The 13,799-nt window shown below is 50.5% G+C and overlaps 1 protein-coding gene and 1 long non-coding RNA gene across 2 annotated transcripts; both read left to right on the forward strand.

Annotated features, from left to right (window-relative positions):
• Positions 1 to 3,510: 3,510 nt before the first annotated feature.
• LOC143850467 (uncharacterized) lies at positions 3,511 to 4,029 on the forward strand. Its single transcript, XM_077359717.1, has one exon. The coding sequence runs from the start codon at positions 3,511 to 3,513 to the stop codon at positions 4,027 to 4,029; it is 519 nt and encodes a 172-aa protein (XP_077215832.1).
• A 5,341-nt stretch (positions 4,030 to 9,370) lies between these two features.
• LOC143851256 (uncharacterized) lies at positions 9,371 to 13,584 on the forward strand. The gene is made up of 2 exons (XR_013236271.1): positions 9,371 to 9,909; positions 13,085 to 13,584. It is a non-coding gene; the product is annotated as an uncharacterized LOC143851256 (long non-coding RNA).
• The last annotated feature ends 215 nt before the right edge of the window (positions 13,585 to 13,799 follow it).

A 13,799-nucleotide genomic window follows, 5' to 3' on the forward strand; every position in this document is an offset into this window, starting at 1 on the left:
ACTCCAACGCTTGCCTCCGCTGGAACCCCCGGCCCCAAGGAGGCCCCTGACAACACATAACCAGACGGAAGCCTATGACGAAGGCAACGAGGAACCGCCGGGGGAGCATCATCCCCTGCGAAGGCAAGCACCGACCCGCCGGACGCCATCCCCATCGGCAAATAGCCCTTTGCCCCTCACAGCTAGGGGACACCAACGAGACGACGGGAAGCAAGCTATGCTAAGCCGCGCTCCCCTTGGCCGGACTGCTCGTTTTCAGGAACCGCCCCCAGCTCGGGCAGAGGAGGTAGCAACCTCAGCGCAACCCCCCGGTATGGATCTGATCGCCGACCTGCAAAGGCAAATCCGAGAAGTAAAACTAAAAATGAAAAAGCCCTATGCCCACGGCATCCTCGACGAATGGGAGAGGGAAACGGCATCCCCGTTCACCTCGGAGGTCTTAAAGACACCAGTAGAAGCGGGAATAGACCTCTCCCGTTTCGGTCTGTATGACGGAAGCACAGACTCCCTCGAGTTCCTCCAAACTTTGAAAAGGGTAATGACGCTCCGGGACACGTCGGAAGGATTTATGTGCAGAGCCTTTGCCTCCCTGTTAAGAAAGACCGCTAACGACTGGTACATGAGATTGGAGCCTGACTCCATCACATCCTTCCACCAATTCGGAAGGAAGTTCAGCGCATGGTTCACTAACAACCGCCTCCGCCACGATCCAGCGGACGCTCTCTTAGCCGTCCGACAAGGAAGAAACGAAACCCTAAGAGACTTCATGTTAAAATTCAACGCCGAATTGGCCCAGCTTTCTAACATGGACGTCCAAATAGCGGTCGCAACACTGAAGCATGCCACCACCGACCCGAATCTCAAGCTGCATCTTACCCTCAAGCCACCACGGGACCTGCAGGAACTTGAATCCAAGGCTGACAAGTTCGTACGAGCAGAAGACGCCTGCGCCCGAGAGCAGAGCCAGGCCGGCCCCGATGAAAGAAAAAGCAACGACGGCCGAAGGGTCATGAGGCCACGAGCCGAGGAAAAACAGGCGAGCCGGAACCCCGTCCCCGTCTTCGAAAGACTGGGAAGTGCCCCACTGAAGGTTCCCCTCTCCCACGTCCTACTAGCTATCAGAGATCAGGGTCTCCTGACCCCCCCAAGAGAATAGCCACAGACCCGAAGAAGCGGTCCGCAAGAAAGTTCTGCGAATTCCACGGGGACCACGGCCACAAAACTGACCACTGTTTCCACCTCCGCCTCCAGCTAGAAAAGCTGGCTGAGGAAGGGAAGGGCACCTTAATCAATATCTCAGGAGCCCTGGCAAAAACTCACGCGAGGCCCATCACCCACCCGACGAGTCCAGAGGCACGCGTCAGTCACACAGTAGGCGCCGGTCTAGCAGCCGCCGCTGATCCACAAGCCGACACCGATCCCCGAGCAGGCATCGCTCCCAAAGCAGACACCGATCCCGCAGCAGACACGACACATGCCGCCACTAGCGCCCCAAGAAAGAAGAGCCCCCTAAAAAGCCGCAGGCCTGCGAACAACCGCCTACCATTATCGGAAAAATCAATATCATCACACGCGGGCCGGTGGCGGGAGGGCCAACAACAGCTGGTCGGCGAGCGTATGCAGAGCGGGTGTTTTCCATGGAAATGCCTTCCAAACAGGCCAGGACGGATCCACCCCATGAAGATCAGGTCATCACTTTCTCCCACGAAGACCTCGACGGACTACAAGTCCCGCACGACGATGCACTGGTCGTGAGGCTAGTCATCGCCAACTTCGACATAGGAAAAATTCTGGTCGACACGGGAAGCTCCGTCAATGAGTTACACCTCGGAACCTTAGAAGAGATGAAACTGGGCAAAGATAGGCTGGGACCCGCAGAGTATTCCATCTACGGGTTCTCCGGGGCATCAGTACGGGTCAATGGCAAAATCGACTTACCCGTGACCTTTGGGACGTACCCCCTCCAAAAGACCATCTTGACCACCTTCATGGTCGTAGACATACCTTTCATCTTCAGCGCCATCATAGGACGCCCTGCTCTGAGAGACTTGGGAGCGGTAGTCTCCACCCCCCACCTCAAGATGAAATTCCCCACTCAAACCGGAGTAGGGGAAGTTCGGGGGCAGCAGATGGTAGCCCGCCAATGCTACGCGGCAAGCCTAAGAGGAAGCAACGTCCCGGCCGAAAACTTCACGATCGGTAGCGAAGACCCCCGGCAGCGGGCTCGTACGATCAGAGGAGAGCCCGCCGAGGAGCTAGACTCCATCCCCATAGCCCAAGATCAGTCAGAGAGACAAGTTCGGGTCAGTTCCCTGCTGAAAGGCACCTTACGAGACCAAATGATCGACTTCCTCAGAGCCAACAAAGACGTGTTCGCATGGTCCGCTAAGGACATGCCCGGGATACCCAAGGAATTGGCCGTTCACAGGTTAAACGTGAATCCAACCCTCAAACTTGTCCGACAGAAAAAGAGGAACTTCGCAGTAGAGCGCCAAACTCACATAAAAGCCGAAGTGGAGAAACTGCTACAAGCCGGATTTATCAGAGAGATCCGGTACCCCGAGTGGCTGGCGAGCCTGTATAGCCTTCACAGATCTAAACCGGGCTTGCCCGAAAGACCCCTCCCCCCTCCCGCATATAGACCAGCTCATCGACGCCACATCCGGGCACGAGCTCCTGACCTTCCTAGATGCCTTCTCGGGTTACAATCAGGTGAAAATGCATGAACCAGACATCCTGAAAATAGCGTTCATTACCGTTCAGGGTGTCTACTGTTACACCGTCATGCCCTTCGGGTTAAAAAACGCGAGCGCCACATACCAGCGGCTCGTAAACAAGCTATTTCGGGTATAGATCGGAAGGAACGTGGAGGTGTATGTTGACGACATGCTGGTAAAAAGCGACGGGCTCGGATGAAGCTGAACCCCGCAAAATACGCCTTCGGGGTGACTTCCGGGAAGTTCTTAGGGTTCGTGGTTAGCCAGAGAGGCATCGAGGCCAACCCCGAAAAAATCCAGGCCATCCTGGACATGGAGCTCCGACAACAGCGGTAGAGGTGCAGAGGCAGGACGAATCACCGCCCTCGGCCGTTTCATGCCCAAGTCGGCGGAGAAATGTCAGCCCTTCTTCAAACAGCTAAAAAACATACGAGAATTCGAATGGACCCCGGCCTGCCAAGAAGCCTTCGACGCCTTGAAACAGTACCTTCAGACACCGCCCGTACTCGCCAAACCTGAGCCGGGGGAAGAATTATTTTTATATCTGGCTATCAGCCCTACGACGGTAAGTGCGGTATTGGCCAAGCAAAGCGACAAGAAGGAACACCCGGTGTACTACGTGAGCAAGACCCTCCACGGTGGGGAGGTCCGGTACTTAAACATAGAGAAATTTGCCCTCGCAGTCGTCAGCGCCGTTCGGAAACTCTGCCCCTACTTCCAGGCCCACCCCATAGTACTTTTGACTGACCAGCCCCTAAGGAGAATTCTCCAAAAACCGGAGACCTCGGGCAGGATGGTAAGCTGGGCCGTCCAGTTGGGAGAGTTCGACATACAAGTCCGACCGAGGCCGGCCATTAAATCCCAGACCCTTGCCGACTTTATAGTAGAATCTACAGCCCCTGCCACAGAACCGGCAATAATGGAAAACAACAGGGGCCCCACCGAACAAAGCGGCGAGATTCACTGGACCCTGCACGTTGATGGCTCAGCAGGTAAAACAGTGCGCAGGGTGGGAGTGGTCCTCCACGGCCCCGAAGGATTCACACTAGAATACGCCCTCCGGCTAAATTTCAAAGCATCCAACAACGAGGCCGAACACGAGGCCTTGCTAGCAGGGCTAAGCCTAGCCACGGACCTCGGCGCAAGAAAGTTAAAAGTCTATAGCGATTCCCAGCTCGTCGTCAATCAAGTAAACGGGACATATGAGGCCAAGGGCCCCAAGATGAAGCGATACCTCCAGAAGGTAAAAGAAAAGCTTCAGAGAATGGGGGAAGTTAAGATCCTCCAGGTACCACAAGACATGAACAATTGAGCGGATGCATTGTCAAAAATGGCCTCCGAAGAAACGCATGACTTCGGCACCGTGCTCACAGAGATACTATCCCACCCCAGCATCGACGAGGTACAAGTCTTGGAAATTCCACCAGGGCCAAACTGGATGGATCCCATCATGCAATACCTGAAAGACGGGATACTACCAGAGGATAAGACGGAAGCCCGACGCCTAACCGCAAAAGCTGCCCACTACGTGGTCCACAGACCCAGACTGTACAAACGGTCATACACATGGCCGTACCTCCGATGCCTGGTACCCTCCAAATCGGAATACGCACTACAAGAGGTACACTAAGGAATCTGCGGAGACCACGGAGGCGGCAGGATCCTAGCTCAGAAAATCATAAGGCACGGCTACTTTTGGCCTATGATCCTCAGGGACGCCAAGGAATTTGTCAAAAAATGCAGCCGGTGCCAGAGGTACGCAGCCACCTCCCGTCAAACGGCCACCCCATACACCGCGATGGCGGGGCCCCTGCCTTTCGCCATGTCGAGCATGGACCTGCTCGGGCCATTCCCAAAAGCCCCCGGGCGACACACGATGCTGTACGTCACCAAGTGGGTCGAAGTTAAAGCCGTGACAAAGCCCAATTCAAAAGCGACGGAGAAGTTTTTCTATCATGACGTGGTATGCCGCTTCGGCATTCCAAGGACACTTGTAACAGACAACGGACCCTAGTTCGTAAGTGCTGAATTTGGCAGATTCTGTTTAACCTAAGCATCGAACACCGTTTCGCCTCCGTAGCACACCCGCAGGCCAACGGGCAGGTGGAGGTAACTAACATGATCTTGCTCTAGAGCCTCAAGAAGCGACTGGGAGAAGCTGGAAAGAACTGGGTAGAGGCACTCCCTGGCGTCCTCTGGGCCTACCGAACGACGCCGCGGGCCGCGACTGGGGAGTCCCCTTTTAGTTTAACTTTCGGGGCCGAAGCAGTCATTCCATTGGAAATCGGCCTTTCCAGCTTCCGCACGGAGAACTACGACGAACAAGAAAATTCTGAGCTCCTCCGGAACACTCTTGATCTCGTGCTCGAGAAAAGAGAGCAAGCCCTCCTACGAACCGCCTCCTACCAGCAAAGGGTGGCACGATACTACAACGCCCGAGTAAAAAGCGCATAGTAAAGCCTGGAGAACTAGTACTACGACGGGCGGAGGTATCCGACCCCCGCAACACCGGGAAACTCACACCAAAATGGGAAGGACCCTACAGGGTCGTTCGAGCACTTCGCCCCGGGGCCTACCAGCTAGAGCACCTCGACGGGACCCCAGTCCCTCGAAGTTGGAGCATGGATAACCTCCGAGAATTTTACCAGTAAGAAGGTAGGGTAAGGTCCGTAATTTTCTTTTTAGATATGACTGATGTTTTGTTTGTTTCCTTTTTGTGATTTCTAGAAACAAAGCCATGTTCTCCCTTTACAAATCAATGGAATAACGTTTCTACCTGAGCCATGTGCATCTCCATTTTCCGGCCTATGACAAATGAAGGGCCGGAAAAAGACAGGGAGTGGGACAGAGGTAGCATCGGGGCTGATCCCCCCGAAAATACCCTAAAACGCTCCCCATGAAAAAAAAGACCTCCCCTTAAAGGGCAGGCGGGACCCATTAACCCCGAGCTGATCACTCGAGGGGAAGATAGTCCTTCCACAAACAAGACGTCCCACGGGGTGAACTAGAAATATTCTCGCTGATCAAATTGAAATTCAATACTAAAAGGCTCAAATGGCCCAGGGCACATTGCATGTAAGAAAAAAGAGAAAGAGAAAAGAAAGAGAATTCAAAAGTTATTACAAACCAAGCATGTCAACAAAACTATGAAAAAGAAATAAATCCCCAAGGCGTCCGAGCCTCACTGAGCCCCCGCAGAGGTCTCAGTAACTACAGGAGCCTCCAAGGCAACCGCCGGTTCCTCGACCAGTTTCGGTGTATCCACCGGCACCTGCAAAAGATCCTCCGGAACGCCTTCCTCTGCCTCATGCACCAACTTCTCTAGAGGGAAGGAAGGATCGACCTCGCGAACACGCCGCCGGCATTCAACGAAAGCATCTATCTCAACCACGTTGAACGAGGCTGCGGCCTTGATAAACTCCTCGGAATCCCGCCATTCCTCTCGTGCCTTCGCCATCTCCTCAGCGTGCTTCTGTCGAGCCACCACCAATCTATCTTCCGCACAGCTTCTCCCATCCACGGTTGTTCGGAGGTCCGCCCGAAGTTGAGAAATAGTGTCGCCAAGCGACACCTTTTCCGCTTGGGCCTTCTCCAAGTCCTCGCTCAGCTTTCGGACTTGCTCCTCAAAAGCGCCTATCTCAGACTCATCCTCGACCAGGTACTGCACCATCTTCCTGGCGTAGCTTTGAGCCTGCCAAAAGCAAACCGTTAGGAAATTTCCACTCGCGGTCTCAAAGGCAACAAAAGGGAAAAGCACAAGCAGGGAAGCCGGCCACCCGGTACTTACGCAGGACGTCGACTGAAAATACCGAGCCCCCAGGGCCCTGCGGTCGAACCCTTCTAACTCAGCCTCATCGCCAGGAAGGGCGGTCGTCACCCCTAGCTCCACCCCGACTCGGGGATTCCCAAGGGCGCTATCCTCAACACCAATCTTCCAGTCGGGTTTAAACAGTTCTCCCTGCGTACGAAAGCACTGCGAAGAAAGCTCCATCCGCTCTAGAAGCAGCTTGGTCATAACCGACTCTTCCAACCGACTCGGCACGTCCTCCGTAAAGGCAGGAGGACGCGCCGCACGGCCGGCTTTCCCCTGTTCAGTGCCAGAAGGAGCAACCCTCTTGGCGGAAGGCTCCAACTCCCGGTGAGGAGACCTGGCCGTACCCTTTTCTCCGACCGATCAACCAGAGGAGCTAGACAGCGCGGATGCAGGAAGCTTAGTTTGCGACCGGTACAACCTGGCCGCGGCCATGAAATCGGTGGGAATCTTCTTGCGGCTCACCAGGCCCTTCGTCGCCGCCGCCGCGACCCCCTTTCCCCTGCCAGCATCACCGGAAGAAGACATACCTGCTGTCAAAAACAGAAGAGAACAACCACTCAGAGCAAAGAAAAACAACAACTCAAAAAAAAAAAATGCTTAAGGCGCATATGGACAAACCCAGGGAAAAAGGCTCACTGCGATGACTGGCGGAACTCTCCCCCGTTTCCTCACCCGTACAGCGGACCCTCCTCTCCACAGCTCCGAGCAAACCAAGCCTCTTCAGACCCCTCTCCCATCTAAACTTGGAAACATCAATAGCCTCTCTAGAGGCGAGCTTCCCCAAGTCAAACTTACTACAGTCGGACTCGTCGGGGAGGGACTTCCTTCGCCACTCAATGGAGCGCCTCCAAGCACGAGGGATGCCCCAACCAGCGTCCGACGGAGTAATAATAAACACATACTCCTCCTTCCACTTCTTAGTAGAAGAAGGCAAGTTCACCGCAATTTTCACCTGAGGACGCTGGGTCAGATACAACCAGCTATCCTCCCCCTTCACCAACAGGCTAAGGGCAACACAACCGCGGAGCAAAGGGAGGGTAGGCTGAATCTTGTGAAGACCCGCCTTAGCCACAAAGGCCAAAAGAGTACGCCAACTGTTAGGCGCCAGTTGGGAGGGGGCCACCCGGTGAAACTCGAGGCCTCTACTATAATAGCCAAGAGCGGAAACCTAATCCCAACCCGGAAAGCCTTCACATAGAAAGCTACCTCTTCCTCCGTGATACCCTCACACACCCTCTCTTCAGAGGAAGGAACCCTAATCCCATAATCATCGGGAATGTGAGACTCCCTCCTAATCTTCTCCGCCGCCCCTTCTTCCAAAGTACTCCTATAACATGTCACCCCACCAAGACGGATAACGGCACCAGACCGAATGTCCCTAATCTCCGCCTCATGAGCGGAAGAGACTCGAGCAGGAGATTCCAAGGGAGCGGCCCCCAACGACGATCCAGAAGCCCTGGAGCTATCTTCGAACTCCCTGGGCAGCTGTACATCTCGAGAGTCGTCGCCCCCGCCCTCTACCAACCGCCTCCTTTTCCCTGGCGGAGCCCTCTCCACTACTTCTACTGACTCGGAAGACGGACTCTGAGAACCGGTTGCGACAGACATCATAAAATAATCAAATGTCGGACGGAATAAGAAGCACAGAACTCACCAGGGCAGACAAACGAGGAAAAACCAGAAGCAAGTTGGTGAAGAGCAACACGTAGAAAAATCGCCGCAGAAGAAAGCCCGCTTCACCCGAGGAAGACATAGAAATAAGACAAAGAATGAAATCCCCAAAAGGCTTTAAAAAGAGCTAGGGTTTCAACACGCGTCGATTGATCTCCCTTTCCTTCTAATCCCATGGGACGCGCACATGTAACGCCGATTGGGAAATTCGAGGGAACCGCCAAAAATCGAAGCGCCATGCCCCCGACTGAAAAGACGTTGCTACCCCTACCTCTAAGTGACTTCACTAGCAAGCCATCCCTAAATTCTCCCCACCTAAGGGGAAGGAAGGGCCCGGCATACATTTCCACGAGCTGAAAAATACCCCATACGGTGGCGAAAGACTCCGGACCCATCACAAGGGCCTGGCATACAAATCCACAAGATGGAAAATACCCCGTACGGTGGCGAAAGACTCCGGACCCATCACAAGGGCCCGGCATACAAATCCACAAGATGGAAAATACCCCGTACGGTGGCAGAAGACTCCGGACCCATCACAAGGGCCCAGCATACAAATCCACAAGATGGAAAATACCCCGTACGGTGGGAAAAGGCTCCGGACCCATCACAAGGGCCCGGCATGGAATACCACCAGAGGAAAAATACCAAGCACAGCGAAAAGGGTTCGGGTCGCATAGCAAAGGCCCGGTCTTACTTCTACCGTTCCGCTCGGAATAATTCGGCTACTATGCAAAGGAAAAGGAAACATAAGGTACAAGTCATAAATACAAAAAAAAAAAGAGCCATTCTTAACTATTTCCTTCTGGCCCACGGGCCTACAAAAAAGGGGGAGGAGAGTGAAGACAAAAAGATAAGGGCACGCAGGCCCGGACCCCCAAGACCCCCAATAAAAAAAAGGAGAGAAGGGGGGGAGAGAGAAAAAGGGAAAGAGCCCCTCCAAAATCCCACTCACCCCACAGCCTCCAGCCCAGAGTGACTAGCCGCTGAAAGAATTTTCCGCATCAGAAAGCTCCTTATCGCTATTGTAGACACCCCATTTTGTTTTGTTTTAATCAACAAAGAAATTAGTGTGTTAAATCCATGTGAGAACCCCCTCTATCATTGATTTATATGTTTTAGGTCATTAATATCTTGATCTGACTTTACGAATCATCAATCAGGACAAAATAAGCTAGGGTCACTTCATAGCCCGGACCCTGATTCCATTCCGAGACCCGATTTCCGTAAATCGTTAGATCAATGGCAGATCTTGACCTGGGTCTAACCATCCAAAATCACCTAACCTCTCCTCTCATCCTAACCATCCAAACCTCACCTAACCTCACCTAACCTCTCCTCTCATCCTAACCATCCAAACCTCACCTAACCTCACCTAACCTCACCTAACCACCTAACCTCACCTAACCTTACCTAACCTCACCTAACCTCACCTAACCTCACCTAACCTCCTATCCCATTCTCCTATAAATACCCTCTCATCCCACCATAAAAGAGGGAGAAGTGAGAAGAGGAGAAGAAAAAGAACCCCTCTCTTAGAAAATTCATCCCTCTCCCTCATCTCTTCAAGGGTTCGGCCATCCTTGCCGGATCGGGTGATTTTATACGTTGGGTGATATATATCAAAAGCAGTCATTATCAAGCAAGGAATCATCTTCAAAGAATTAACATCAAAGAAAAATCAAACACAAAGTGGGTTCCAAAGAGGTAGGCATTTATTTCAATTCTATGTAGGGTCTGTTTTCATACATATCTTTTACTTTAAAAGAAAAACCATGTTAGGAAGCATGTAGGGTCTGTTTTCCCCCTGGTTAGCCTCTGGTTAGACCCTGGTTGCACCCAGGTTCGTTGCTGGTTGCACCCAGGTTCGATACTGGTTCGCACCCTGGTTCCCTGCTGGTTCGCACTCTGGTTAGACCCTGGTTGCACCCAGGTTCGCTGCTGGTTGCACCCAGGTTCCCTGCTGGTTGCACCCTGGTTCCCCTGCTGGTTCGCACCCTGGTTCCCTGCTGGTTCGCACCCTGGTGCACCCTGGTCCGCACCCTGGTTTGTACCCTGCTTCCTCCTGGTTAGACCATGGCTAGTCTCGGGTTTGCTCCTAACTTAGACCCAACTCACTAAACCCCATACCCATAAGCCTTAAACCCTATAACCGAGTCACATCAACCCAAGCCATACCTTTGTCCACTCACTGAGGCACACCATTTATCCATAAATCTGGTTACATTAAATCTAACCCAGCCAGGCCACCTGCAGCTTAAGTCAAATCGCCCCAATACAATCCAACCAAGTGGGATCCCAACCCAGCTCAACTGAGTCAACTCTAGCCAACCTCCCTAGTCGAGTTGACCCAACTCTCTAGTCGAGTATGCTCAACCTCTTTAACCGATTGGACTCTCCCCTTAGTTGACTCAATCCAATTCCTTAATCAACCCATCCCAATGCAACCGAGTCGCATTCGACCAAGTGGCGGCCTTCCATGTCACAACCGAGTCATTCCCCTATTCTACTAATGCCCGTTTACACCTAATAGAACTTCCTCCCTTTTGCCTAACCAAGTCATATCCCAACACAATCTGAGTCGCATGTCTGAATCCATTTGGCCGAATCTCATAAGCCCGCCCATTTTGAATTCCCAAAATTCAAACCCTTGATGATTCCTATATGCTCAATTCTTTGATGCAAATTCCCAATTCCAAAATCCCATTGCTAAATCAATGTTTCTGAATCTCAAGTCCAATGCTCAAATACAAACCCGATTCCTGATCCAAATACCAATTCTGTTTTCCAAAATCCAAGTAACCTCCCCAGTGGAACTACGTGTGGCTTGATCCCCATCACGGGGTACGTAGGCAATTTGGCACTCCCAAGTTCAGTCGCACCTTTCTCTATCTTTCCCATTCCCTCACACTATTCATCATCTCGATTCATCTCGTGTCTCTCGGAACCATTGGATTATGGTTTCCGTCGTAAGGACCCTTAGAGCCCAATTTAGGAACACCGGTGTCGTGTCGTGTCCTAAGTTTTAGGGAGTCTTAGGTTTTAGGGAGTCCTAGAGTTAGGAGTCCGGCCTCATCACGGACGCTTGCTATGTATAGCAACCGTGCCATAGGTCTAGTTACACTAGTCACCCAATCTTTCCCTAGGACAAGCCTAGTAAACTAGGATGTAAGGCAAACCTGCATTAGTCTAAGGGACCATTTGCATTTAGATGAGAATCATATAGCATCTTAGATGAAATCCTAAGATAATAAAATCTTCAACTTGAATTAAATAACTTCTCCTAAAACTGTTGAAACAGTCAATCCCGTCTAGGTCGGTGTCTTAGTTGAGTTAGGCATATGTAACTTAGCTTAGGTGCACCGAACTACGTCGACTCTGATCCCAGTGAGGCTTGGGTACGTAGGCAGCTTGGATGTCTGATGGCATACCACCCGCGAGTCGGCACCACAAACAAATTGTGGTGTTTTGTATATTAATTTTCTTGTAAATGCTTAATCAAATCACTTAGGACTTTCCATGAAATTAGAATTTTAGGAGAACTTTCACTTAGATTGAATCCAGACAAATTAATAAATCAAGATACACATTTAGGATTCACATTGAAATTAGATCATAGGATGCATGTCACTTAGTTCGCACATTAACATAGAGTTGAATGAGCCATTTAAAATAAATTTAAAAGAGTTAGCTTTTGGAATCGAAGACCGATTATCGGGCAAGAATGGTGCATGTGGTGGATAACTCCCCATACCTTCCATTCTCGTAACCAGGTAGCGAGTCTAGATTTCTGGTTAATTACGGGTCCTAGATCCCACATCTAGGTGGCGACTCTGTCAGTCTCTTTCGTGTGGAATTCGGATTGCCTTAGTGATCCCAAGTTCACAGGAAAGATTAATTCAAATCAATAATAAAATGCACACGCCAATCGCGTGGATACGAGAGACCAAGAGAGAGAGAGCGGCGGCTCGCGCCCCACACCCCTCTCGCGGGATCCGGGTACCACAGTCTGGCGACTCTGCTGGGGACCACCTAACTTCATTAAAATTTCAAAAGATAATTCATTTGAATTTAATTTAACTGGCTCATAAAAACTCTATACTTGTTAGATTAGTTTGTCTTGTTTTATTTTCTCATCACATTTTACTCGAACTTAACCTAACAAAACCTGAGGGCATCATAGATTGCGCAAACATATTGCACACACTTACATCACTTGCATCTAAACTCTTGCATCTCACGTGCACACACGTCCTATTTTAGGAACCCGGAGTGTTATCTAGCATGGTTGACTGGGATTTCATCACCTGGTGCCTCTGTGCTAGAGAAGCATTCCACCCTTAGCCTAGTACCTTTATGGTACGTAAACGGATCTCTTGTTCACGTACTGATACGCCGGACACTGGTACAGTATATCGAACAGGGATTCGCGCTAAGGGAACTCTTGGCCTTACCCCTAGATTAACCCACACATGCATGTAGTATACGAACACATGTGCATCATGTGTGTGAGCCTAGTTTAGGATATCCTACCCATTGGTGTCTAGATTAGGCCGTGGTCCATCTTCCAATGGTCACGATCGGTCCTTAGATACACGAACAAAGTCATGAGTCGAGATTCTCTCTCCACTCCGATAGATTAGGATTAGGGTTGATGCCTTCAGGTAACACTGATAAAATGTGAAAAAAAAAAAAAAAAAAAAATTTCCCTTTGGGTTAGGATATAAATCCCATAATTTTCAAAGATCTCATAGGATTAGTCATTCATGATCTATCCGTTGAAAGCAATCTTATGCTATCTCATCTAATCTTTTGATCGTGCGTCTTTCGTTCTTCTGTCATACGATTCGATCGTATCTTCATGCCATCCCCTAACTGGCAGATGCAGAATCTCACAATCTTTCGATTATGCGTTCTCATGATCTGATCATGCCTGGTCCAGATAATCCAATCTTGCTTGTACCCCTGGTCTGTTCCTCCTCTAGGGGCTACCTTTTTCAAGATTATTTTGCTAAGTCCTTCAGAGTTCACTCTCAGAATCATTGAGCTAGGGGCATTTCCCTATGCGAATCAGTCATCATTGTCCAAAATTGAAAGTATCAGCCATGATGATGTTCAGAACGAACCAGCCTTCGCCGAGCCTTCAACGCCAAACAGTTGCAGCAGTTAAAGTTTTAGTCACTTACTATTTTATGTTGAGTCAGTCATCATGGTCAGTATAATTGTTGAGTCCGGTCTTACAGTTAAAGGTCAATGCCTAGTCCAGGCAAGTTATCTTCTGTTTCCCTTTCTTATTTAGAGTTGTGAATCCTGAGCATGTTCAGGATAGGTCGTCTGATGTAATAGCTTTTGTTTAAATAAAATTTCAGTCAGTTCCAAAAAGTTCACTTGTGTCTGTTCTTAAGTGTGCTTCTGATCTTAAAATAAGACTCCCTCTTCAAATGAGGACAAAATTGACGAAACTCCACTTGAGTTACAGCAATTACTTGAACGAGAGGAGGAGCGTCAATCCCAACCTTTCAAAGATGAAATTGAAATGATAAACACTGGCACTGAAACTTTGATTCAGTGAATGCCGATTGAAAATACATTACCCT

Source organism: Tasmannia lanceolata, unplaced genomic scaffold, assembly GCF_043159265.1.
Source record: "Tasmannia lanceolata isolate RefF3 unplaced genomic scaffold, GAP_Taslan_0.1 ptg000018l, whole genome shotgun sequence".
Taxonomy (NCBI): Eukaryota; Viridiplantae; Streptophyta; class Magnoliopsida; order Canellales; family Winteraceae; genus Tasmannia; species Tasmannia lanceolata.